This window comes from Cygnus atratus, chromosome 14 (assembly GCF_013377495.2).
Source record: "Cygnus atratus isolate AKBS03 ecotype Queensland, Australia chromosome 14, CAtr_DNAZoo_HiC_assembly, whole genome shotgun sequence".
In the NCBI taxonomy this organism is placed as follows: domain Eukaryota; kingdom Metazoa; phylum Chordata; class Aves; order Anseriformes; family Anatidae; genus Cygnus; species Cygnus atratus.
This window is the reverse complement of record NC_066375.1, coordinates 8,651,836-8,679,765: the sequence shown is the minus strand read 5'-3', so window position 1 is coordinate 8,679,765 and position 27,930 is coordinate 8,651,836. Positions and strand designations below refer to the sequence as shown.

Here is a 27,930-nt window from a genome sequence, read left to right as displayed (position 1 = left end):
TTCTTTTGGAAGGAACACGCAGTGAATTGAATAATTTAGCTTATAATTTTATGAGGCACCAATATTTTTGAATAGTCAGCAGAATCCTTCCTCAGTTGTTTGGAAGCTTAAGGGGTTTAGAAAGTTCTTCCTTGGAGATAAATAAGCTGTCAATTCATGATGAAAAAAATCAAACTTGTACTGTTGATTTTGGCTGTGGTATTTGCAAAAGTATGAGAGAAATTTTTGCAGAGTAGTAGAGCAGTCCATGTGTTAGCATTTAGCTTTCCAATGCCACATTGTGCCTCTGATAGCATTTCTAAAAGGTAAACAGAAATGTCAAAATAATAAAAATAAAAGATTAACCATTCATTTTTTTTAGTGAGAAATCAAATCTATATTGCAAATTAATAGAAAACCAGATGAAGTTCCAAAGCTGCTTACTACACCAGTTGCCTGTTTTATTTTTTTTTTCCTCCCTTCTTCTGAAGGCCTTTTTCAGACTTCACCAGATTTAGATTGTGAAATGTCTAAACAGAGGTTCTAAACAGAAACCTGGGAGGTATAGAAAATATGCCAAGAGCAAATTAGTTTACTTAGTTCATGACTTTAATACACCCTTGCAATTAGCAGAGTATTTCCTCTGGACTTGTGGTCTCAAGGTATGCGTTTCTGTTCATAATTTTTTATTCACTGCCTTTAAATGAGGAAAAACAAACTCAACAGTTCTGTTTTGCTGTATCCATATGCACCAGAATTTTGATCATGTTCAAGTTAATGATTTGAGTCAAAATGCAACATCTACAAATACATTGGCAGCTTAGAGAAAAAAGGCTGAGTTAGGAGGTGGTTGTAGGTAAAGAAGAACTAGGCTGCAAAAGCCACCTGTGAAACCTCTCCCCCCAGTACACCCCTTTCTCATGGGTGTGCACACTGAGGGATGCATGGTTTCTCCAGGTTCTTCTGCTGGAAAAAATGCACCTATTTGTTGAATGTGGTATTACAGTCAGAGTGATAAATCATGCTGAAGGCACTGATGCTTTTGGATACAGCATCTTCCCCTACAATTATCCTAAACTATTCCAGCTCCAAGGTGCTTCATGCCCCTGCAATCTCCCCCACTTCCTTGAACCTACTTCACATTCTTTTGAGTCCCAAACCTCCTAGAAACAGCTTCAGTTCAAACTACATCTTCCAGGGCTGCCTCCATACTCCACTTTTCCCTCCTTGGAAAACAACTGTAACCCACCTTGTAGCTGCCAAATTGGCACCCACAATTGCAGTATCTCGACCCAGCATGACACAACCCCTCTCCCTCAGATCCCAAACCTGCCCACAAACCCCCCACAATGGCAGCTTGACCCTGGCTGACACAATTGCCCCTTGTGTTTGCCAAACCCACAAAATTATAGGGGTCATACAGGAAAAGGCAGCGAGATGGGTGAGTTCGTGCTCTCTGCGCTGTCTGTGACACTGTGACCCTATTCATGGGCACATCCTTCCAGGAGACCTCGGCAGCCTGTCTGCAACGCATCGTTTTAAATTGCAGCCTTAGAAGATCCTTTTTTAGATGGAAAAGAAAGACCCAATTAAAGTTAAAAAAAAAAATAAAATAAAAAAGAGGCAACAAAAGTATTAAGATTAGTAAGAAACATCTGATGCTGTCTCCTTATCCCAGTCATTCTCCTGTTTTCAGTCTTAATCTTTATTTCTCACGCATGTCTATGGATTGCCATGCACCCAGAAACAGTAAGGTCAGATGTATTTGCATATGTGAAATCTTCAAGCTATCGAAGATCTGTTTATATTTGGCATAGAAGAGTTATCTGATGGTCAGTCAGGTTCCAGCCCAGTTTCTTTTAATAGCTGGTGGTGTTTTAACTGTGTATTTTAGTTTTACCGGCCAGAGAATGGGAGAAATTATACATCCTCATTTCAAAGAGGTGATCTGTGGACTAATCAGACAGTGTTTATAACACATGTTCTAAAATATAAATTCATAGAGATGTCTGTATGCATATTTATATACAGTATAAATATATCTATAGTGTGTATATGTACACATGTCTTAATGGGTATGTGAATAATATAAGATTATTTTTTTGTTGTTGTTAGTGCATTATTAATTTACTCATGTGCCGCTGAGTGTCCTGGCTTGGGAGCAGGGTTTGGGATCCTTTGCTCCGGGTTGCATTTCGCTGCAGGCACTTGGCTTGTGCTGGGGCAGGCTGCAGCGGTGCAGTGCTCCTTACCCAGAGGTTTTCTCCGGGCTTGCTAATACAGGGAAATTTAGTGGCATAATTATACCCGTATAATTATGCTGGAGTAGTTATACTGCTGTAACTCCCATGTGAATGCTCTTGTGCTGCAATAATAGTGCCCATATGGGAAGTTATACCAGTATGAGCTATACTTGTATATCTCTACTCGTACATATCTCCATGTAGACAGGTTCTTGTGCAGTGCCAGATTTTGCAGACCAGTGTACTCGGTCTGCAATAAGCCCTTGCAGGCCCTTGGTTTGGACCTCATGGTTTGCTTTATCAACTGCATTTTGTGCGTATGAAAAAGTTGTTTAGAATTTCTACTAGAATCTTTGAAAAGAAATAAACATTTTCTCTCACCAATAAAACATTTTTTTTTCTACAGTCACTTTATTTATTTTTTAATATCTTTTAATATATAAAAATACAGATGTAACTTCTGACTTCTGTGTTCAAGAATTTTTTTAGATCTACTAAAGATCAGATATAAGCCATGTCTGGAAGCAATACTTGGCCAACAGCTGAGTGTGTGTGTGTATGTGTGTGTGTTCATCTATCCATGATTCATTCTGAGGGCTGTTTTAGCCTTCATAAAATATTCATGCTGGTTGTGCATGGTTCTATAATTGCCATCTCAGGCCTTGAATTATTTATAGGTTGTACTGTTCACATAGTCTCATTTACTGATAGAGCAGATAACACTATACAAGAGGATCCCAAACACTCTAATGCCTGTTACTTTGCATTAAGTAGTGGAATTATATTACTGTAGGTGTAAAATGCTGGCCTTTTTCTCCTCTTGCTTTAATATATCATTTTTGTATTTATAATATGCTAATTGTTGAGATGCTGTTAAGCCTCATAATTCCTGCAGAGTTTTGCAGAAATCAAGATGTGGTTGAAATGATTTAGCTCTTGATCCCAAAATGATTGTTCTAAATCCACCCCCCTTCCTTTCCCCTGGTTGTAACACCCAGAATAATTTATTGGAGTGATGTATGAGTACACATGCATACCTGAGCTCCTTTGTTTTACACTATTGATCAGTTTTTGTATCTTAACTGCTAACAAACATGCAGCAGTCCAGCTAATGCAGACATTCACCAAGTGTATTTTCAAGTTCATTGTACTCAATTAAACACTGACTATGAATTCATCATGAAAAGCGATCTTTTCCCATCAATTTTTCTATTCTTCTTTTCTGTGACTAATTCTGTCAGCTTTTCTGACCTACTTTTGACTTTATTTTTTTCCTGAATATGTGGAATTGCATCAGTTTAGCTTAGACATACAACATACTTTGACTTTTCATCACCTACTTGGTTTTTACTTTACTTTCTGAACCAAGTGCTCATTCTAAGTAGAAAATGCAGCTGAGGTAGACTTCATTTTAATTTTTTAATACTTCTGCTTTTCTAATTGCTACAAATAATTACTGAATTAGAAATTCAGGGCTAGAGTACTTGTTCATGCACTGGAACACCTTCCCTTCTTTTCCCAAAAATGCTTGTATGGCCTTGTTGAGTCAATTCTTCTCCTCCCCTGTGCAAAAGAATATTGGTGCTTCCTTAACTTGCGCAAGGGCTATAGGAACTAAGTATATAAAGAATACGTCGTCCCTCTGCTGTAATAAGGAATTGCAAACACATGGGAAAGGCAGGCTGATGAACCTTTATCTATCAGTCTATGGTGGCACTGAAATAGCACAGGATCATGCAAAGCACACCTAGCCAAGGCTGGTTAGCACAGGCAGGTGGCAAGGAGAGCTGGTTAAAGCCCTTCATTTCAGTGCGGCTCATTTCACTCCTTGCACAGGGATTAGGAGGGATGTTTCTCCAGCTGAGGAACAGCCTGGGCTGTTTCCCTCTGGGAGCCGGTTCCTGAACACAAGCCTCTGCTCCAGCTGAAGGGCTTGGGCTTCTCCTGCCCTCCTGTACCACCTGGGTGTTCCCCAGAAGTGATTTTGCTGGCACAGCAAATTCCTTACGGTGGGATCCAGGCATGTACCTGTGTCTCCGGGTGGCGCTGGCCAAGCTTTGCTCCCTTCTTGGCTCTCCAGAGGTCTGGGTGATCTCTGAAATTACAGGAGGGAGAAACCAGACCAGTATCCTGCAAAGAAGAAAGGATAGCGGCTTAGCCGTGATCATGGATACATCATCTCTGTGCAGGGGAAGTCTGAGAGCAGCAGAACAGATGAAGATTTAAAATTTACCTCTCTAAATGCAAAGGAAAATATAGATGGAGGTAGTTCTAGGATGAAGCCAAAAAAAAAAAAAAAAGAAAAGAAAAGGGAAAAAAAAATGTTTCTGCAAAACAAACCATTTTGGTGAACAATAAATTCTCGAGAAAATATGTCTAAGCCTAAGCCCTTATTTTTCTTGATAATAAATCATTATAAAATAAACCTTGCGACATTCACCATTATATACAATGGACTGAATTGAAAAGAGCTGTTTTTTTTCTGTAAGATTTTTTTGAGCCCTGTGGGTCCCTCAGAGAAGGAAACACTGTTATTGTCATGCAGATTTCTTTTCTTTTCTTCAAGATTTCAGAGATTCCATGAATCCCTTGCAACAGGGTAATTCTACTGTTTTGCCTTTTTTTTTTTTTTTTTTTTTTAAAGCTGTCTCTAGCAGCGCTGGTGTGATAGCTTTATTGCAGCATCTCCACCTTTCTCGTGGAGTTCTCTAAGTTTTCAGAGCGAAGCGTGACTGCTGTGGCATGCGTATGTTACTAAGTTTTCCCGTTAGTCACTCAGCTCACTTTTTGCTTTTCTTCCTGCCCATTTACAGCTCAGTGTATGTAAGGAAAAAAAAAAAAAAGCTGAAGTTTCTTCTTGTATATCGTGTATTTTGCAGTAGTACCTGGAGGCCTCCAGTAGGTCAGATTTCTGTACAAATAATATAGTATTGCCACACGGAATTTATGACTGAAAGGACTAGAGATGATAAATGAATGACAGGACATGGAGGAGGATGGGATTAAAAAAAGTAATGGGGGTGTGCTGAACAGCAGAGCTGCTCAGACGATTTGTGTTCAGTCGGGAACAATGGTCTCAACTTCTGCTTGCCTGGGAGTTTCCTTTCAAGAAACTGCAACACAGGGTTTGTGCTATACAATTTCTGAGTTAGGTGCTGGAATTACAATATTGCTTTTAGGCAAAATAATGCGTGTTTTAATAGCCAATTACCAAATAAATTTTCTTTAGTGAAATTATTAAAATATTTAATATCTTTGGGGATCTTGTTTCTTCCCCTCCTTCCCTGCTTATTTGCTCTGGTAGGAGAGCTCTGTGTTGCTTGGTCGGCACGTGGTCCTGGCTTGTCAGGGTCTTTATTACCTTTCACATTGTGCAAATGGCAGGCTGCTGGGACACCGAGGCATCACTTAGCTTTAATTGGTCAACTAACCTTTGCTGTTAGGCGCCGCACGCTGCTGCGCCATGGCTGACCTCAGACTACTCCAAAACGGTTTCCTTCAGCACTAGGTATTGCCCAATTATGTAGAGTGCAGGAACAGGGATTCTCAAGCCTTTGAACAAAATTTTACCATATCTGTTAGTCTAGAGATGTGAAGTACCAAAAAAAAAAAAAAAAAAACCAAACCCCTGTACACGACCTAGAAAAACAAATTGGGAAGTGTGCTTCTTTCTCTGATCCTGCCTGTACTGAATAATTTTCTTAGAGACATTAAAAAAAAAAAGTCTATGAAATCCTAAATCGTTTCCCTCTTTATATATCAGAAGTCTTTAAAAATATCTGAGTTTTTTTTTATGCCAACAATACATGAGACAACCCTAGGTATGTATGACACCTTTTAGAAAGTGTCTTTGTCTTTATCTATCCTTACAGTACCTGTGTGATAGGGAAGTGTCATGATCCCTATTTTAAAGATGGGAAAAGAAGACACAGAGAGATTTAAAGCTAGATTTTTAAAGGTGTTTTGACTTCTAAAGATGCAGTAAAATGTGCAGTAGGACTTTCAAGAGGGCTTAATTGCATCTTTAGCAGCCTAAAAGCGACTTGGCAGCTTACAATGTATGCCAAGCAGAGATATGAATCTAGGTCTTGTGTGTTCTGGTCTAGTACTTTAACCATTGGATGGCCCTTCCAGGATGGGGAGATTTTGGAAAAGAAGTATGGCTTTTTGCTGCACTACTGTTCGGAATTGCTGCTTCAATGGGATATGGAAGGACTGAGTCACAGTTGCTGACGTTAAGTGAAGAACAAACCTTTGTCAGCGGTTGAAACCTAAAGTGTTTTGAACACTGCTTAAGTATATAACTTTTGGAGACAGTATTTATAGAGAGGTTAAAATTTCCCATTCTGTAAGAAAGTATTCAAGGGGGTATTTGCACAACTTAGCCCTGGAGCACAGTGGAAAAGCCCAAATCAGGAAGCTGGCCACCCTCCATGGAGGCTATGGAAAGACAAACTTTTTCCAAAGACAATTCAGAGCACTTGCGCTGGGCTCCTGCCCAGAACTGGCCTCCAGAGAAGCCCATCTCTGTCTGCGCTGCCTGGGCGGAAAGCTTGGCAAAGCCTCCCAAATCCAGCTGGCAGAGGAGCACTTGGTGTCAGCACCACTCAGTTTGTTCTTTGCTATTTGTTCCTAAGAGGTGAATTTGCATCTCACTACCTGCGTTTTGTTCCATGTTCAGTGCAAGGTATCTGTGTGGGGATTCCCAAGTCACAGTGATACTGGAAGAGTGATACTCTTGTTCAGAAAGGTTCAGCTTCAGTGGGCTTAGCCCTATATCACAAATGTTTTTGCAGGAAATGTTTTACCAGGTCCAGAGGCCTTTTAGATGTTTTCAGGTTTGAAACCAGGTTTAAAATAATAAAGAAAAACAAAAATAAATCACTGAGCTATTTGTGGTCCAGTGGTCCAAGAACACAGGGAAATTCTTGAATTAAAATGCTTCAGTTCAGTCATTTCCATGTCAACTTTTAAATGTACTGCTAAACTTTTTTTTTGTTTTTAAACTTCAATGAAAATTTGCAAGCAAGTCTTGCATTTTACCAGGAAAGGATGCTTTTCATTTATAAACCATCTGAAGATGTTTTGACACACTGGAGATTTTTTTCTGAACGTTTTTTTCATATTGGCAGACCCTCAGACAAGACTTTTTCCCACAAAAGTTTCTGTTTTACAGACTGTCATTTCCCAACACAGGCAAAAAAGCACCCAGAAAATTCACAGTCAGATCTGCTCCTCACAGACTGGCTGTGGGCTCGGCACTGATGCATCCGCATCTCAGTTAAACTTTTCAAATTATTGCATGTATTTGAATATGTTTCGTTTGATAGGGAATCTTTGCTGTAACATGGGATATACATCATTCTTGTAAAAGAGAACAGAGCGGGAATCAAGCATTACCATTGGCTTTGTTACGAAACCAAAACCCGGGGTCCTGGTCTGTGATTTGGTAAAATTCAGCTTTCCCATGGGGTAAGAGCTCATCTCTCAGATGTCCTTTCCTCATCTTTTGTCATCCTCCACCACTGACAAACCAGTTGAGCTCTATAAAAGCTACTTCCAGTGACAACTCCCCACCTGGCCACAGTGTATGTTTGCAACATGCAGTTTTATTACTGCATCTAGTACTTAATGCAGCCGTGTGTAGATCCAGATGTCTTTCATCAGTCCTGAACCTGCCACAGCTGTAACCGAAGCAACCAAAAAGACACCAACATTTTCCTTGTTACTTTCCAGTGCTTACACTTCTCGCAGAAAAATAAGAAGCATATTAAAAAATCGGTGTGCAACACAGGTATAGTTTTCTTCATGAGTTGTATGTTATTAAGGTCTTACCTTGTGAATTATTAATGCTATTAAAAAAAAAATCAGTTTTGCTCAGAAAAAAAAAAATCCAACAAAACTTGTTGGTGCTGTGCCAGTCATCTGCAGTTCAGCATGTTTTTCAATACAAGTCCACAGTGTTTCATTTCTGTTTCAGGCTGTGTTTGGCTATGAAAGCACTAAGCATGGAAATATTACAGGTGTTCAGACTAATTGTAAATCCAGCTCAGCTCCACCTGTATGTATTGTTCTATAAACTTAGTTGGCTTAAAGTAACACAGGTGAAATTGTAACATGATACATATAGTAGATATATTTTTGTTAAACTTGCTGAAGAGTTGTATATACATTCTCAGAATGCTGTACAATATATAGTGTGCATATATATGCATTTATAAATAGGTATATTGATAAAACAGAATGATTGGCTTAAAAAATAGTCTGCATAAAAATATATGAAATGTGCCTATGAAAACATATGCAGGCACACATCCGTTATATTAGCTACCGTTTCCATACAGTCTGTACGTGTGTGAGCACACACATACCCATACGTGCACCTATGTGTTGCTGTGGTTCCCAGCGTGTAGTTTATAGTTTAGAGAGAAATCATCCTCCATCATTCGTCACTGCCGAGCTGCAGCAGACCAGGCCAGCACATCATTTGTTAACAGCGACAAAGCCGCACTCATAAACGCCGACATGTTACATTAATTTATAGGCACTGAGTGACTTATTAAATGTGACGTGTGAAATATAACAGGGCCCAGTATGGATGATTAGGTTTTGGGCTTTGAATTGTTGACAAGGCAGGGGTAATGAATTGTGGGACACAAGCTAGTATGTTTCCCCCTCATTAGTCAGTATTAGCTGCATTAATAGTAATAATTGGATATATTCATCATTTAAAATGTTTTAATAAATGTTTGGACAGCACCTGATCTAGGCTGTCAAATATTAGACTGGAAGGTTTGTGATGTGAGAAAAATTATGCTGTTCCTTCTGCAGAGATTTATACAGCCTAAGGGGTGCCATTTGCCAGTGTCCTTTAAGAAGTAACGGGTGGACATGGTTTGGAAATGCCTCTTGCACACTTAAGGAAGATGTTTCCATTTCATTCTAGAGACTTCTTGGTCTTTAGGTCAGGTCTCCAACATGGGATCTGATCTGCTTGTTTCTGGTCAGGTGGCAACCTCAGATTAGAACTTGACAAAAGGTGTGGCTGTTTCCACCTGAATTTGCATTTCAGTCTCGTACAACGATGTGTCCAGCCACTGAATTAGGATGCAGACTGAATGTTGCCCAGAACTCAGGAACGTTCTAATTTGGGGTTTTGGCTTGGAGTCATAAGTACTTTGAACTATTAACATATTTGAAATTCCAGAAATTTTTCTGCCTGAACATCTTAAAAGCATGATCTTCCCTGGGATGAAGGCAAGACTTTTCAGTGGGTATTCTGCCAGCTCCACTTTCCTTCTTGGTTTACATATCCCAAGTGTGTTATTGCCTAGGATTCAATACAAAGATTCCTTTTTCTAAAGGGAAAAAAAAAGTTTCATGTCATGATTTTGTGATCTTTAGAGGTAGAAATGAAATAATCTAGAACTCTTGTCAAGAAGTGCAGGCTGTATCTGTCTGTTGCTTTAAAAGGGATGTGTAGGTGAACACTAGAAATATGCCTTTTAAATGATTAGATGGAGATCAAAAAGACTATGACCAGTTGCAAAAAAAAAAATCAGTTTGAAACTTCTGACATACCGCTTGGCTCTTACCAGTTGTGTAATGAAACCCATTTTTTAAAAGCAACTTTCAGAATATAAAAAAGCAAAACCACATGGAATTATTGGCACTGCATCACTAGACTGACAAGTTTTATTTAAAAAGAAGAGTCCTCTAAGGAAAAACCTAGCTACTGTGGGAAGCAGTGTTTGGTGACTCAGTAGGAGGTATGCTTCCCTTTTAGATGCTGCTGAAGAGGTGTGAAACTAGGGAGTACTGCGTTGGTGGAGGTGCTGTCTTTCAGGAGACACAAAGTCAAGTGTCTGACCACCTGTAGTCATAACAAGTCCCAAGACACTTTCTGCAAGGATAAACGTTTTCTTCTCAGTGTCCTTGCTAGTTCCAGCTAGCTCCTTGTACATCAGGAGTCTTTTAGATGAAGGGATCTTCATGCTGTCCCAAATACAGTGGGCCAAAACTGCCTATTTATATCCATGAACTTATTCTGTAAAATGTTGGTGAAGCACTCAAAAAGTGCCAAGGCTAAAACTGGCTGTAGACAGGTAATGCTGCAGCCCCAGGGCAGCAGAAAAGCTTCGCTGCAGAGGCAGGAACAGGGCAATCTGTTTGTACCTGTTGTAGTAATTCTGTTCAGTCCAAGAAAATTTTGAGGGTAGAAGGATTGTCATTCAAGTTTAATCTGAATGATTCATACTGCTGAACTTGAAGAAATGTTATTTCATGTAATAGACACTGAAGTCACATACAACTTGATTACATAATGTACATTTAACTGTATTTTCCTTCTCATTTTGAATTAAGCCTGTAGTAGTATTTTGTTGGTATTGTCTGTTGGTTGGTGGTTATTGTTGACAAGGTGATGCCAGCGTATTTTAGCATGCTAGCTACAATGTGTTGTTGGCACTGCAAAGTATTTCTTCATACTCCCTCTTCATTTTTACTTGGAGATTGAGTAGGGATTTAAAACTTGACATTGTGTGCTTAGCAAATGAGATTAATTAAGCCTTTGCACATATAGCTGTGGTTTTGTTTCCAGTATTAGTTAACTCTGGGCCCAGAGTGTCAACTCACCAGAAAAGATCAAAATTAATGTCTTCTCTAGATTTGTACTAATATCTCTGAGATCAGCCCTGATCTTGTCCTCTATATCCACACTGTTTTGCCAGTCATCCTAAAGGATTTCAGCGTTTCCATAAGTGATATGTATGTATTATAGAAAGAGTAATAAATTTCAACATCTAAGCCAATTATTACGCAATTAGGTCTTAATAGATAAGTCTTTAGTGGAACTTTGTGATAGCTGCAGAATTGAGCACAAAAAAAAAAAGATCAATATTCTGCACTCACGTTGTATTCTTGATGGTTTTAATCTATTGTCTAGTTAGAAAGTTTTGGGGTGAGATGTTTTAAGTATATTTACATTAGCAAGGAAATATATATATATATATATATATATATATATATAATATATTTTTTTTTCCAGGGAGGTGCTAGAGGGGGGCCAGCTGTGAGTTTTTGCTCATCCTCTTTACTCTTTGCCAGTTGCCAGCACAATTGTTCTCAAATGAAGAATAGTAAAATATTAAAAAGAGAGAGTGAAAAGTTGTGAAGTTGCAAGCACTTCCTAGTTCATCAAATTACATGTGGCTTTTGTTGGTATGATGTAGAGGAACAAGAACTCCAGCCCTTTTGCCCTGATAATCTGGCAAGGTTACTTAGTTGCTCATTGTAAACCCACTTTTTCCCGTTTCTGTTGCTGTCCTCATTGCTCTATGGGGTTACAGAAAAATAATAACTATGCAGAATTTACGTAGGAATTTGTAAACCCTCAAGCAGTGTGTTTTCTGGATATGTATCCTATTGATCATGTGTATAAGCCCTGCTTTCACACAGAAAGGCATCCTCGTGACACAGGCACAAATATAGGAGAGCAGCCAACTCTTGACTTTTTTTTAAAGGCCATGGAGGACGCCTGTTGCTGTTAACAGAGGTCACCTTCTTTCCCAAAGATAACAAGGCACGTTGTTCCCTGCTCCCTTGTGTAAGCGTATCTGATGCTGTGCCCTCTATCCTTACAATGTCTTGAGTCACTTGAACTCTATGCTAAATATGCTGTTTCTCAACATTCCAACTAATCAAGTAGACAGTGCCATAAGCATAATATATTTATTATAACCAACTTAATTCCCTGCCTCATACCACCTATAACTCTTCACCAGTATTCTGATCTTAATTCTACTCCAGTTTAGGACATCTGGTTTTCTCCTCCAGCTTGGGTAACCTTGCTGGGTGAGTGGCTTCAAGGGCAGACAAAAATATTCTTGTTAGCTGCATCACCTTTCTGGATGGGTGCAAGACTACTTTTAGCTACAGGCTGTAATGCCTTTTCATGTCTCTGTGACATAGAAGAGGCCGTCAGCAAAAGCATTTTTCTTGTATGTTCAAGGCCCATTGCTTTAGTTAAAACTCTGCTGTACTTCATCCAAAAACTTAGAAGCTATGTTTTGATTCTACACATCTGCCATAGAGGTCGTTATTTCTAAGATTAATTAAACTCTTCCAATGTCATGTTAAAGGTAGCGCACAGATGTGACGACATGTCCAGCATTACACTTAGTGTGATCTTCTTCTTCATGTTACATCACAAATTTTCTCTCTTCTCTTTCAGTCTTTCTCTTCTGTGCTGACTTACAATATATTTTACAGTTTCTGGGTTGCTTGCATGCGCACACATACAGAAATTCTGCAGAATTTTATACCAAGAGCCAGTTCAGCATCCCCTTCAAACACCCTGCAATATCTTCTCTTGTTGAACCACCACATGCACAGCTCAAAGTGCCTCCGCCTTTCCACAAAACAGCATTTTGCTTCCTTCCAGCACTCAAAATAGCAACAATACTCCAGATCCCGTCCTCATTGCCAGAGCTCCCTGCTGCAAAGGAAGCAAGAGCTTTATTCATTTAAATATCATGAAACAATGGGAACCCCTGAGTGGAATGTCCAGCTCATGGGCAAGAGCTCAGGGCAGGATTTGACTTTGTTCCACAGCTTTTTTTATGATTGATATCTTCTTGTATAAAGAAAAGGTATATATGCATATATACATTTGCATTATTTACTGGGCAGCTAATTCTAGACTCACCCTCACTGCCTTCTTTAAAAGACTCCTTTTAACTAGATGTTTTCTGCAAGAGAAACAAACAAAAATATTATTACAGGAAAAAAAAAGAATCACACCTCACAGTAGCATCTCTTTCAGATTGTCCTTCCTTACCAACTCTGACCAGGATCCCAGTTTAGTTCATGTTTTTAAGTTACTAAAAGTTATAATGACTTACTAACATTATTGCTTTTTTTTTTTTCTTTCTCCCCTACATAAAGTCCTTCCCTGCTGTTACTTTATTTGAAACTAACTCTTCATTTAGTTTTTGAAGCATAAATCGTCTGTCAAGGGGTTGCAATCAATCCTTCAGAATATTGGCACTTTCCATGTTCTGTGTAATTACCCAGCTGGGTCGGGTGAGGTAAGTTGCACTCATCTTCATAGCAGGACTGTGTGCACAGGAGATTTACAGTCTCATTTCTAAGTTGGCCATCGCTGTTACAGTTCTGCTGAGGATTTGGTGATGCAAAAGCTGAGACTGGGGTGTCACCCCAGCAGCTAATCCCATGGTCCTGCACATGTCTCTCTCACTGGCAGTGGCCCTGAGGCAGTGGAACAGCTGAAGCTGAGAGCCCCTGAGCTTGCACAGAGTCAGCATGTCATGGGCACACTTCAGCATGTGCACTAGATTTCTGTTACATTTCCCTGGGGCTGGAGACTCCTTGGAATTGTATATAGTTAATGATTGTGAGACATGAATGAACTCAATAATCGCTTCCTTCATTTCTCATGTGCTTCTGATTCACTACTGGCATACGCTGTGGGTTGTTGTAAATAAGAGATCTAAACGGCATCTTTCTTAATCCTTTCTCTCTTTTCAGGCCATCAGTCCTGTGCATAAATATGGTCAAATATCATTTCCATGTCAGTCTGACCAGGCCTCCTCCCCTCCTGTCCTCTTATTATTTTATTTATTTTTATTTTTATTTTTTACATTATGCATTTTCCACTTAAAAGAAAAAAAATATCTTGAAAATAAAAACAGAGCAGGTTTTGAGCCAGGTCATGGGAAGGAATATCATTACAGCAATTTCTACACCTAACCCAAACATTCAAGGACACCTCTGCTCAGAGGGTTTTGAGTAACACTCCACATCTCTTTGTACAGAAACTTTTCTCTGTGCTCGAGAGGCTCAGGCTCTGGCCAGAAGGTACACTGCTCACACATGTCCTTTAAATAGCCTGCCCCTCCGGGTTTTGCAGGTTCGAATGATCACGCTGTTGCGTCAGTGTTATTTAAGGCTATTAGTGGTGTCGGGTTAGTTGAGGAATCATTAATTATTGTATGTGCAGGCAGGTTGCGCACAGTTTTATATGCAAGCTCTTTATATGTATCTGATCCAGGGAAAGGTGGACGAAAGAAAGGAAGTGGCTGTTTCCCACACGTGAAATATTTACAATGTGAATCTTTATAACTTTCTCAGTAAGCAGACGAAAGAAATATGTCATCAGCACCCTCAGCTCCAGGTGACAAGTTTTAGGGTCCCACATCTGCTAGGAGAGAAACAGCTTCAGCTGCCTGGATTAACACTGCTCTCCAGCATACCATGACTGGGATACTGCCGATGCTTTTCGGTAACCGTGCTAAAGTTACAGTAGTTTACCTTGAGGTAGCAGGCGACCAAATACTGCTATCATATTACAATAACAGTAATGCTGTTATCTGTCATCGCTTACACTGAACAGAGGTTCTTTTAGCAAAAGTATGACTCTGGGAGAGCTGCTAATTCAATGGCATTGTGTGAACTATGACAGACCACAGAGCAGTTTTATATTTTTTCCAGTGACTGAAGTCTAGCATCTTTAGTAAAAATTAGAAATCATTAACCCAATTTTATAGCCTAGTATTCGAGGGGTGAAATGGGGAAAGAGTGAAAGGAAAAGTAGTTAAGCTGAAAGAAATTGATTGAATATTGGTTCTTTTAGGAAATAGATAAGAGTAAATTCTGTTGGTTATGTGGCTGTATTCGCTGGGTGATGAAGTACTCCAATACTGGAAAGTCTGTCACAATTTCAGCTGAAGCACGGCCCATCATCTCGTAAAGAACAGGCTGTGATTTGAAGCATGCAAAGAAAGGCAGAGCTCGGGAGGCTTCTGTGCTATGTAAGCAAACAACTGCAGCTCTGCGTGGGGCATGGGTGCGCGGCTCTGCTGCTTACCTCGCAGTGCTCTAACAATACCGTTGGTGTGTGTATGTTCGGTTATCTTGCATCTAGCTGTCCTAAACCAAATGCACTCTACACAGATGGCATAAACTCCTTCTAACTTTATTTTATGATAGGAGGGTAACTGCAGTTTAAATTTAATAAAAATTGTAGATAATAGAGCTGAGTGCAGGTAAGGAGATATAAGAAAATTCAGATTTTCACTACTTTAAGGAAAAAATATTAAAAAGTCAGATCTGGGGGCAAAATTAAATTACAGAAACCGAGCACTCAAACCTGCCTTTGGACTATGTTTAATTCTGTTTTGTGATGATGTTTTTTGGTGGCGTTATCTCTTTCTTTTCTTATTAAAAATCCGTGAGAAGAAACCAAAACCGTCTCCCTGGGATTTTAACTCACTCATGGGCAAAAATACCAAACACATTTTCCCAAAGTACTCTAAATTTCTCTGATTCATTATAACAGTATCAGAGAGCTAGATCCAAAAGATGCAAGATGAAAAATTGATATGCTGTGCTTCACTGTGCAGAACATGCAGACCTAAGGAAAAACGACTGGAAACACTTGGTAAAGCGAGCAATGAGTAATTTAAGGCTGTTTTGGGCATTCCTACCTTCTGATTTGGTGATTATGTGGGTGCCTCCTTGCTTATTTGCTGCACTGAACTGAATATTTACTATATTGATAACAGCAAGCTCCAGCTATGCTAGCTCCAGGAGTCAGAGCAAGTTCACAAAAATAATGTAGACTATTCTGTTTCTATTATTATGGCATTGCCTGAAGAATCTCAGTCAATAGGCTCTGACTGCTTGAGGCTTATTCTCTCTGTCACGTTGCCTTCCTTGTACCTTTTCTGCAGTTCAAGAGGGAGATATATATTTTATAGTAAAATAAATAATTTTCCAGGCTTTTGGTTTTGGCTTTTTTTTTTTTTTCCTAGTGAATTGTTTAGCATCCTATAAATACGAAATACAGGTCTGGTTCAGCTTCAGTTTTAAGTCACTCAGAACACTGAATCCAGTGAAAACAGGTTTGGGATTATTTTTTTTTCTCCTTAATTAGGATGTTTGACAACTCAAGAAGGTTATGTTTAGAAGAGAGTTAGATGACTGTATCTGGTGTTTAATTTCTCTTCTGCAGAATAAATTTCCTGTTGTAAAAATGCCACAAAGGTAGCTACTGCTGTTTATTGACTAAAGACCCAAGTAAAATCCAGCTGTGAACATGTGGGTAATAGGAGGTTTTCCCCATGCCTATATTTGATTTCCATGAACAGCCTCATGCTGGTAAATATCAGTGTACGGCTCAATTTTTCTTTTGTGAATAGAGTACCTGACATGACCGATTAGTTGTACATGAAAAGGTCTGGGAGGTAAAATAACAACAAAACACAAAACAAAACTGTGCAACAATAGACTCATTAATGAATGGGAGCTTGCATACTTTAAATAATAAGATTTCCCAATGCACATACCCCTTCCCCCCACTTTTTCTGCAGTTATCAGTAGAATTAGTCTGGGCTCAGATTTTCTACAGTGTAGGAAATTCCATTATTTTGACATTTTTTCTGTGGCAAAGTGGAATAAAAAAAAAAATGCTCCTTTTAAGTAAAGTTTAGAAATGCTGGAAAAGTAGTACATTATAGTATCAGTTTAATTTTTAAAAAGTTGGGAATTTTCCATTTTAAGATAGGAGTTTTGGTTAGAAAAGTCATCTTATAAAGGAAAGAAATGTACCTAGTGCTTCTGAAATTTCTAAAAGGATGTTTCTACATTTTGATTATTTGTTTGCAAATTAAAATTGCATGAAATTATGCATATTTTCCATATTTTAATTTTAGTAGCCAATTGCAAACTAGATTTAGTTACCAGTATATGCAATAGAAGTTGCTGACTGAGAAAGTGAGGTGTGTGAAAAGTGCATAGAAAACCCTGAAGAAGCAGATGAAGCAGCTGAAGTATGTGCGCTTGCTGCCTCTCAGTGACCTGTAGATTCACCCCTGTACTGGCTTCTCTGTATGCCAAGTTTTCATCAGAAATAAAATATCCATCAGGTACTGTTTAAGAAAACTGTATTTGTAGCATCACATCCCCAGCATCCTCTTGCTGGGAGGACATCCAAAGAAAGGAGTGAGGCTGACAGCAGAGCTGGTTCTGCAAGGTACTGGAGTATGTGAGTAGTACCTTTGTCTCCAACAGGACTGCTTCTGTATTGAAATTTATGCACATATTTAGTACTCTGCTGAATTGGTATGCCATACAGAATGGGCATGCAGTCCTTTAGCCTGGTGGACAGTTGGTAATTATTGCAGTGACCCATGTATTTTGTATTTACTAATTTTGCAAACCCACATATACTTCTGTGTTCCATCCAGGAGTCTAAATTTTCACTCTTCTATCAAATGCGTTTACACCACAGAGAAGCTGGGTTTTCTCTGTTTTGCCCTAGACAGGTTTAAGTTGTATAACTGGCGCTCACTTTCTGGATAGCCACTGCTCTGGCTGACCTTGGCAGCCCGACAGCTGTCATATTTTCACATGGATGAACTGTTCCTGAACAACTTCTCCAATGTATTGGGAACAAACAAGCTTTTCTTCAGCATCAGGAATGCAGCAGGTCTTCCCTTTCCAACTATTTTTTTTCTCCTTCCACAGACATATTTATTGTGGCAATGGCAAGAAAATCCTACTGCTTAGCCTTCGTGTTTGAGTTCTTTTAAATTTCCTTTGGGGGAGTGACAGGAGAACCGACCTAGATTATGTCAGGGCTTGCTCTCTTTAATTTAACTCTTTGTTTGTTTTTAATAAACATGGGTATTAATTTGTGATGGCAAGAAAACTAAGAAGCCAAAATCCTTTTACATCTTTATTGCTAGTATTTTGATTTCTGCTGTTATTTATTTGATTTGAATCACTGCGGTCGGTAGCAGTGACAAAGAGTGGGATGCTGCTGGGTGGATGTTGCACAAACCAGAAGCTTTGCAGTGTCATGGACAAGGTGGGCAGTGGTGAATGGCAGGGAGTATTTTGTATAAGGGGAGTGACCTCCAGTTTACAGCGTGCTCACTGGATCCTTCAGCCAAAGGAGAGCAATCAGAGGATGGGTGTCAGGAAGGAGCCAGCAGGGGCAGGGAGCAGGTGTCAGAAGTCAGAAGCAGCACAGCAGTGCGGGAACACTGGGGGCAACCAGAGAGCCCACGCTGGGCCGGGGAAAGAGCCCCTTGCTAGCAGAGAGTAGAGGGCAATGGTGAGAGCGTTTAGTTTAGAGAACAAATGATGAGTCCTGTGACACCAAAACCTTTCTGGGAATGCAGCAGTTTTATAAGAAAAAAAATCTTTATCTCCAAAGTGAATTTTCTATCAGGTTGTAAGAAAAGGAGAGAACCCTTCCAGAAGAGCTACTAACCCATCTGTTAGAGCTTCCAGCTGGCATGCAGAAGACAGAAGTTCAAGTTATTTTTTTGTTGTTGTTTGATTCACACTGGAGTTTCGTATTTAACTGAAGGTTATGGTTCTACATTGGTCCTTGCAGTTTCTCAGAGGTTTGTAGTAGCATGATACCACAGCATGGATTACCTGCTCAGAGACTTTGCTGCTTGAGCAGATCTTGCAGCCAGCATTGCATCTTCTTGCAGCTAAATAAAACCTAAAATTAACTAGTTTTCCTTCAAACTGCAGTCACATACTGTCCAACCATACCCATAGGGGATAAGGGGTGAAGCACAGAGTCCTTTGATTTAATTGCAGTGTAAGTCAGTAAATCCAGGTGCTCTGTAAAAGTTCGCATGTTCTGGACCTGAGCTGACTCGCGTGGAGTTAGCTTGTGTTGCTCTGCTCCATGTGCACCAGTGGTCTTCGTGCCAGGGATGTTAGCAGTCAGGAAGGGAGTTGGAAAATACGTTCTCTTTGATTCATGCAAAAAAGAAATGTTTAATGGTAGCAATAAGTGTAATTGATGACTGAGTCGTGTGTGGCGGAAGAGCTGGTGTTTAGCAGTCACATAAGTTTGGAGAGAGAGTTAAAGTTGAAGATTTTATTGATGCTCCTCTGTTTTGCACATTTTTTTCATCTTGGGAATGAATTTCAGACCCCAGTGGTTAGTATTAATGCTATATATCCTCTGTGGTTAGTATTAATGCTACACAGCCCTGCCAAATGGGGAGAAAGTTAAAACTGGAAAAAAAAATAGCGCACTGTGAAGAAGCTAGATGCAAACAAACAGGGATGGAAGTTTATGCTTACAAAGGGCTCAGCTCTGCTGGCAATTCTCCTGGACCAGTCCTGTCAATCTAAGTCTGAAATATTTGCAGAGTGAAGTGTTCCTAATGAGCAAGGCTGGCAGGACTGGACTTGAGGTGGAGCAGGCACCTGGGCAGGAGGTTTCAAGCAGGAATCAAGGGAGAATCAAGAGACTAGGGTGAACCCCATGGATCAGACAGTGCTGCTCTGCCCTTGTCCTAATGCCTACAAATCTGCCTGCCTGCCGGAGCAGGGATTTCATCTGTTGGTGCACCCCATGCCAGCTCAGGAGCTGCTTACCTCTTGCTTGGGCGAGCATGGGATGTTTCCGTGGAGCTGGGGGGCTCCAGCTCTGGTGCACTCCCAAACAAAGTGGAGCTTATACTTTGTTTTGTCTTTCAGTGGAACAAAAATACGGTGCTTGGCAGGACATGGTCTATAAACTGGTGAATTTGTACTTAAAATGCAGAGAACAAACTTGGCTGTGTAAGCATGGTGTCTTGAAAGTTCCTCTGAAAATATTGTTGGATTTTTTTAAGTTATTTTTTCTTGAGTTGATTTAATTCAAAGGAAGCTTTGTTTGCTTGCTTACCTGAGTTTTTTTTTTTTATGGATTTAAATAGATTAGTTTAATTTCTTCTACAGTTTATTTTTGTTGAAACTTCTGTAGGATTTGGGGGAGATAGTGTAATGGAAATGGAGTAAGACTTTGAAAATGTAGGTCAGTTTGCAAACCCCCAAACCCAGCTCTTGTATTTCATAGTGATTCTCCCAACCTTTGAGCTGGAATGCGCAGTGTTTCTCCAGAGAACTCCATGAGGAGCTTTCCATCTCTTCTGGGAGCCGTGTGTGGAGCTGCCAGCTGCACAGCTTGCACGGTGCCAGCCTGGGAAGGCTCTTCCCACCTTCACATGGCTATTGCTATCTTTCAGTGCTGATATTTTTGATTCTCCCATGTCCCAGCTCTGCTCGGGGCTGTGACGTGGCACTTGGGCCGCGGCAGGCCGAGCAAGCAGCTGCTGAGCTCGGCACTCGGCAGAGCTGTGAACAGTCCCCGACAAACCCTGGGTGAGTGCAAGCTTCTCCCCAAAGAGTAAGTGGTACTGAGGCTTTGCCACATAAGGGCCTGTTTGAGGCTGGAGGCACCAGCTGACAGGGATGTCTTTGCCTCCCAACAGATGGCCAGGCTTTTTATTTCAGCAAGCAATCTTGCATGGAGGGGTGGTCTCTGGATCCTGCCAACATTTTGCATGACAGGGCCAGCTTAGGGCAAGAGGGATCTGATGTCCATGCCCTTCATAGTGCACGAGCTAAATGATGAGCTGTTGACAGGAAAGCCATCATCAGAAGTGTAAGATCCTGAACTCTCCCCACTTTTCGTTTTTCTTTGGCGGAATTAATGCCCTATTTGCTTGTCTCTCAAAATCCATTCTGGCACGAGTACAAACCTTCGCCTGGTGGCAAGCAGTTGTCTGGATTTGAGATGCCAAGATTTGTGCTGACAGCTTCTTCTACGCAATCTGAATCAGGCTGTCACAGCTGGCCATTAGAGGCTTAAAAAGACACACACACGTACAACAAATAGCACCAACTTTCAGTTATTGAATATCAGAACCTGCTTGATGAGAAAATGTAACAGCATACACCACTCTTTATTTTGGCGTAAACAAATGCAGTGTCTCCAAAGCCCTGTTCAAGTGTGGCGGCTGTTTATTTTGTATTGATTGCTGATTGCGTGCTATTATTTATGAGCACAGGATGAGAAGGGACTTTGTGGGTCAGGAGATCCAGTCCTTGATAATCCTGAGCATTGCAATTTATAATCCTCCTCATTACTTTACTCTTCTTTAATGAAAACAGTCCCTTGGAGTTTGAACTTGTCCTTGCAGATGTTTGCCTGATATGCTTTTCTTGGCATGGAGGAGCAAGCACCAAAACTTGCCTCTTTGAAGGGCAGCATCACAACTAGAGTGGGGCAAAGAATGCTGCTCATCAAAAAGGGATTTTCTGAAGCTGTTTACCCTCCAGTTGTGCCTTTCTTGGTGACAGCGTGTGCAAATTCTGCTGACTTAGCATTCAGTTTGGGTGTTCAGTGATGGATGATTGCAAAAGTTAACTTTCCAATTTCAAGTAAAACAGGATCAAACAATTCTCTGCCTTGCTTTTTGTATATGGAGACAGGTCAGGTTAGTTTCTGCTTAGTCAACTGATGGTTATTGCAAATGTAATGCTGCTCTGTCTGGTTGCGCTAGGTTTTAAACTTGCTGTAGGGTTACATTTTGCACAGCTGAGCTTTAGTAGGCCTTAGTCTGTAGTTTATTTTGGACAAAAGGTTGATAAACTTTGGCTCTCAAGGAGGAAGCCTGGAATCTGAAACCCGCTATTATTTATTGACTTGTCTTTATGAGTTTACAGTCCACTGATGCATAACACTGAAGGAAATATTTTCGGTGAAATGTTTGCTTTTTTCTTTGGCTTTGTAAAATGCAATGTCTTTTCTTAGAGAGATATGTCAGGGTCATATAGCTACTTCAGTGAACTGTGTATGGTCAGGAAACAGACAACATTGAAAATATTTCATTTTTCCATGAAGTGAGTCTTTTAAACAAGACTTCCCCCTCTCTCTATCAGGGTTTTGGTCTTTCACTAGCCACTGTTTGAGAATTAGTGTTATGTACAAACCAAGTTTAACTGTGGAAGGGAGATTTTGATTGTATGGAACAGTTTAGTTATTTTTGTATTAAATCAAAATTTGCACACTAAAGCAAACTGGTGAAACAAAACCCCACTAGTACATTAGGTAATTTTCTTGGCTGGCATTTTTCTGTCCTCTTTTTGCTGAACCAAAATATGTCTTGTACTTCCCTGATGCTGTCGATGGCACCAGAAGGTTGGCCACTTAATACGACAGAGAGACCAACTCTGCAAGCTTTAATGGCTCTGACACAACAGATCTAATAAACTCATGCTTACACCTTAGGATGCGCTTACATGTTTAGCTGTACTGGGGCCTGTACCAGCTCTGCTCCCTCAGTGGATAGTCAGTAGGATGACTTTGTCTGAGTTGGGATTGCTAATGTAAACACAGCTTTGTTGGACCAAATGTGCAGATGTTACATGTTACTACTGCAAACTGTTTATGATATTAATGTCCATTTCCCTTTCTCCACAGGTTCTTCTTGAAATTTTTTCTCAAATGTAACCAAAATTGCCTAAAAAATGCAGGAAACCCTCGAGACATGCGTCGATTTCAGGTCAGTTGGACATGCTTCCTCTTAAAAATCAGTAGCTGTTAGGGATAGAAGTACTTTGACCCAAACTAACTTAGTAATTCGCTGGGAGATGCTAAAAAAAAAAAATAAGGTAACAGAATGTTGCCTGAGGACTTCTCATCACAGCAGAATTGGCAGGAAGTAGTTGGGGTTTCTTGCTCTAGGCAAGAAAACTCTTGAAGATAAAGTCATCTCCATAGGAAGTGAAAGGATGAAAAGGAAAAAAAAAAATGACCTCACTGTTGTTTTAAGTTATGAGGCAACCTAGCTCCTAGGTTCCCCATTCTACCAGGAAAATTGTTTGCCTTCATGTAAACATGTCAAACTAAGAGAGCACTGTCTTTATTGGAAAGGGCAGAGGAAGGTATAAGAGTAATTCATCAACAAAATCAAGCTCATGATTCTGCTTACACTTCAGGAGTAATTTTTCTGCAGCACTAAAGACTCATAAATGTGTATCAACGTGGTGATGGTTCATCCCTGTAGTCAGTCCTGTTATGTGTATCTTTTTTGGGATATTTTGGACTGAAATTTCCCCACTGTTGCAGCATGTGGGAGTGGGGCTCAGGATCTATAGTGTCAACACGGCTTCAGGTGGCCAAAGACATTTTCTTATGCTACCCATATGCCCATGACCACTTTTGGGGTTAAAAACATCAGTATCCCTTGGGAAGATGACCTGTGCTTGCCTTTCTCAGTGCTGTCAGCAGAGAGTTGTATGGTGACAATGTTGAGAGTGGTTGTCCCAAGCCCTGTATTGGATACGTGGTCCTTTGACTGTGCCAATGATGCTTTACCTGAGTATTGGCTGAATTAAAATATGGTATAGACAGCCAAAGGACCTTCCTTTTTGATGGGAGGGGTAGGTAGAGCACAGAGAGAAAACATGACGTAGTCATTCAGTGGGGATTTGCCACAGGGAGCTGAGGAAAAAACAGGAGGTTTGTCCCATTGACCCCATGGGTCTCTGGAGCAAGAAGACTCCAAAAGGTAATTGCTGGTTTCTGCAGTAGCTCAGAATTTTTGTTTGTTTCTTCATGGCATTGTGGTGCTTAAAAGTGCTAAATGATATGTAAATGGCAATATTACTTACATGTAAAACATATGTCTTTTGTTGAACTGCTTAATTGCAACAACACTGGAAGTCAGAAGGGTGTTATTTGCCCCTTAAAGCATAGATGTGCAGAAGGGAGGAGATGTGGCCACAGGGATTAAATTAATCAGTATAAAAGCTAGCATTAGCATGGCAGAGCCCTTGGCTTCTCACCCCACGTTCTTCCCTCTGTCACATTTCTCCCATGATTTGAGAGGGCATTATCAGTGAAGGAGAAAGTGGAAAAAGGGGACTCACCAGCATGGGGATTTAGGCCAAGCAGTCACCCCTGGGGCCTGTCAGAGCTTGCTTCACAACATGCACATTCTGCTGGGTTTGTGCTCGTCCAGGCTAGAGGCTGATTTTCATATGGTAATGCTTTTGCTTGTTCTCTCAGAGCAGCAATCAGGAGCCTGTGTCGGCGAGTAGGTAGGACATAGGAAAGGTTGTTGATCTCTTGACTTGTAAAGACATTCTGTCATACAAACCCAGCTTCACAGCAGTTGAGCTTTTCGTGTATAAACAGAGACTGCTTAATTACACAGGTCGTGTCAATTAGTGTGACCTTAGCATTTTCAAGAAATTAATCACTTTCAGCAGAGTGAACCACTCATACTATAATACAGGGTGGTATTGAAGCTTGCAGCGTTCTGTTAAGTGCCCAGGCTTATTGTTTTACATTGCTTTTTTTTTTCTTCCTCTTCTTTTCTTTTTTTTTTTTTTCAATGTCAAACTCGTTCTTTTAGCAACAGACTTCTTAAAATAAAACAACCACACTACAGAATCCAGGCTTCAGTTTTTATTTCTTGGGGTGAAAAGGACCAAGTATACACATAGTATCTTGATAATATGATGCACCTAGATGTTTGAGACAGTGTTGTATAGGAACCAAATGAAATCTAGGCCCCTGTGAAGTGAGTAGAGTGTTTTTCATCAGCTCCTTTGTGCTTTTGAAATATTCCCAGTGACTCAAAAAGTCTGTCTTAAAGTTATGTCAAAGGTATGGTTAAAAAGATGAGACTAATGCATTTCCAAATACTTTTTGGATAGTAGCACACACTTTTCACAGAAAAATTGAGACTTTCCCTTCCTTTACTTTATTCCCTCTGCTGTGCTGGACTGTCAAGCTGCCTGGGGACTTGTCCACCTTTTGGCATGGTGTCAGTTATCTGTCTCCCAAACTTGCTAGGAGTTATTAGAACAGAGCTTGTGGTTTTGGTGGGGAGACAGTGAAGGGCCAGGGGCATGAGTCTTGTACCATCTAAGAATAGTTCATGCTGAAAATTTCCTTTCTTAATAGTTTTATTTCCTGCAACAGGGAATTGTCTGACTGTAGTATGGTCTATGGTTAAGAAAGCACAGGGAGGAGGTAGAGTATCTGCTGATTCAGAAGACCTGCATGTGAGTCTTCATTCATGTATAGAAGTGAATTAGGAAGTTTTATCCTGCACTTTGCTTGCAAATATACTAGTGGAATAGGCCTAACATAAAAGCAGTTGTGGGCCTGGAAGGAAATACATTTCTCTACATGTCTGAGATGCCCAGGCATGTGGCAACTGGGTGCTGTATATCAGCAGGGTCAAGTGCCAGCAGAAGTGAGTTCTGGAGCAGTGCTGGCCCTGGCTGTGTTAGCTGTGTCTCTAGCAGCAGAGATAGTCAGAGAGAAAAAGGCAAGTGCTGTCTATGCAAGGACTCAAGACTTGGGTTGAGCGTTCAGCTATGCTACAGACTCCTCATTTGTTCTTAAGAAAATTACTTCATCTCTATTTCATCAGTCCAATTGCACAAAACATTTGGCAGTACCACTTATTTTCTCTTCAGTCCAACCTTACCTTTTTATTCCAAAAACCCCATGGAGCAGATGCTCAGTCTGTTTTTGCATTCTTTGTCAGAAGTCATCAGTCTTGGTAGGATAGGCTGTAGAGCCCCAGTCAGCAGTAATAGTAATAAGTAGGTGGTATCATGGGTGAATTCTGGCCAGATTTTGTTTTTCAGTACTCACACAACCTAAACAGTTTTGTGTATTATTGTAATTAATGAAACCCAGGTGCCCCAGTTATCTTGTTCTTGTTTTAGCACAACTGCTTGCAAACTGACACGTCGAGTTTTAATTTAGAGGAAACTTTTCAGACTGAGTCACTGTATAAAACCCCAAACATTTGTTTATTATGAAAACCTTGAAAGTCACTTGGAAATTGCCACACTGTTTGATGTTGTTAGCACAAGCTCTTCCCCAGCCTAGGCTGCTAGTTTGCCTCCATGGGATGCTGCCACTCATGTTTGAATTGAAGCCACTTGTGTCCTATTGCAAATTTGCATAAGAGAAAGAGATGATGCTTCATGAATCCGTGATAATGGAATTTGGACATGCAAGGCTTCATCCCCAGAGAAGGTAAAGGCCAAAAAAAAAAAAAAAATCTGGAAAATAGCAGTGAGAGCTGTGGCCCAATTCAACAAGGTAATTAAGCACCTGGCCTGGCCTTGTGCATGTGAGCAAAATTACTGAATGTATTGTACTTATGTGCTTTAAGTTAGACACATTTTAAAATGTCTTATTAAATTGAAAGAAATTTTTAGTTACTAGTATAAAGAAGTCAAGACATTGTAGGAAGAGGTCACGAAGTGGTGGTGAAAATAAAGACGTTGCTCGAGCCATTTCTGCATAGCTTTCAGAAGGGCAGCAAATGCAGGAGTTACAGTTTTAACACCAGTGACACAGTTTAAAGCTGGAAATCATCTTAATCAGATTTTCTCTGCCTACGCCACTGGATGTTGGGGACATCACAAAAATATCAGAACCCTCACTTTACACTGGAGAAAATTGAAAGCACAAGGAACATGCTATGTCTTAATCAGTTAGCAAAGCTTAATGGGCTGTGGTTAAAAATGAGGAGTCATGCAATGCTTAATTTTGATATATTAGGTGAGGTACTATAACAAATAAACAGGCTGAGTGCTAAACGTGGATAAATAGCTTGATCTACAGGCTCCTGGTCTCAGAATATTTTTTTTTAAACTAAGCTCCAAAGCATTCACAACCGAACTATTTAATGGCAGGCAGAATAATTCATAGAGTTGTGATACGTTAATGCAGTTGATAGTGCCAACTTCATTGAACAAAGTTATAAACCAATGTGTTTCTTTCATACCCCTGTCTCCTCCGATGTTGATACAGGATTTAAATTCAAAATCTATGAAGGGCTGAAGCTAAAGCTCAAAATCGTTTTCCGTGTTTGCCTGTCCCAAATTAAAACTGTGTTTTGTTGACAAAATTTGGAAAGGTTTGAGATTTGGCAGGCCTGGTTGTCCCTGTGCTTACATTAATGTGTCAGCACCTCATTAATCATTTATTAAACTGTAGTGTGCCTTTCCCTCTTGCTATGGTCTGTGTTTTAGGATACCTCAGTGCCCATTCCACATCTACTTTGGCTCTCCCCTCCCCCTAATTTTATGATTTCTCCACAAATTAGTTTTAGCATGTGCTTTGACTTGAACATATCCGAATCATTTCAAAATCAAAATGAGGAGAGTGTAGTATTTTTTTAGATTAAAAAATATGAGCAGAACTTGTAAGTATGTAAGTGCTCTGCAGCAATCCAAGGATGTAACTGTGGCACACAATATTCAAGGTGTATTTTTTTCTCTGTTAATACTTAGGGGTATTAATATTTCGTTAGTGCAGTATATCTTCAGTATTCTTGAATTAATGAGATTTTGTGTTTAAAGCATTAAGCAGTTTTTGCTGTTTCTTACAAGTGCAGTATGAATAATCATTTTTTTTTCAGACAGACACATAAGAGTAACCACTTTTTTTTTCTTTTTTTTTTTTTTTTTTTCTGCGTTTCCTGACACTGGAAACAGTTTCTCTTGGGGATTCCTTTTATAGTTTCTTCTGCTAACGACACTGAGGAACCACACCAATGTGGTCTCTTTGTAGTAAATCAAACTCAGGAGGCAGGTAGGAAGACACTGTTAAGTAATTCAAAATCTGTCACATCAAGAATTTTGGAAACCTGAGGGGGAAAAATCAAATATAGCTTTACTCCCATAAAAGTGACCTCACTAGGATTGTTTCCATGAGTTCTTCCCTAGAAATGTGCATGGATAGAGACAGCTACTTACATACATGTCTTTCACAAGTCTGGGACCTGTCTTGCTATTATTACTCTTGAATTGTTAGTTTTTGGAATGCCTTTTCTAGAAATGTTCAAAA

At 40.0% G+C, this 27,930-nt stretch overlaps 1 protein-coding gene across 5 annotated transcripts in view; it reads left to right on the top strand.

The window, feature by feature from the left end:
• EBF1 (EBF transcription factor 1) overlaps nucleotides 1–27,930 on the top strand; it is a 273,984-nt gene that overhangs the window by 147,491 nt on the left and 98,563 nt on the right. For all 5 annotated transcript variants that reach the window (XM_035559572.2, XM_035559571.2, XM_035559574.2 and 2 more), the window contains exon 7: nucleotides 22,525–22,606. In XM_035559572.2, coding sequence (XP_035415465.1) covers nucleotides 22,525–22,606 — 82 coding nt within the window. The remainder of the gene's footprint in view (nucleotides 1–22,524; nucleotides 22,607–27,930) is intronic.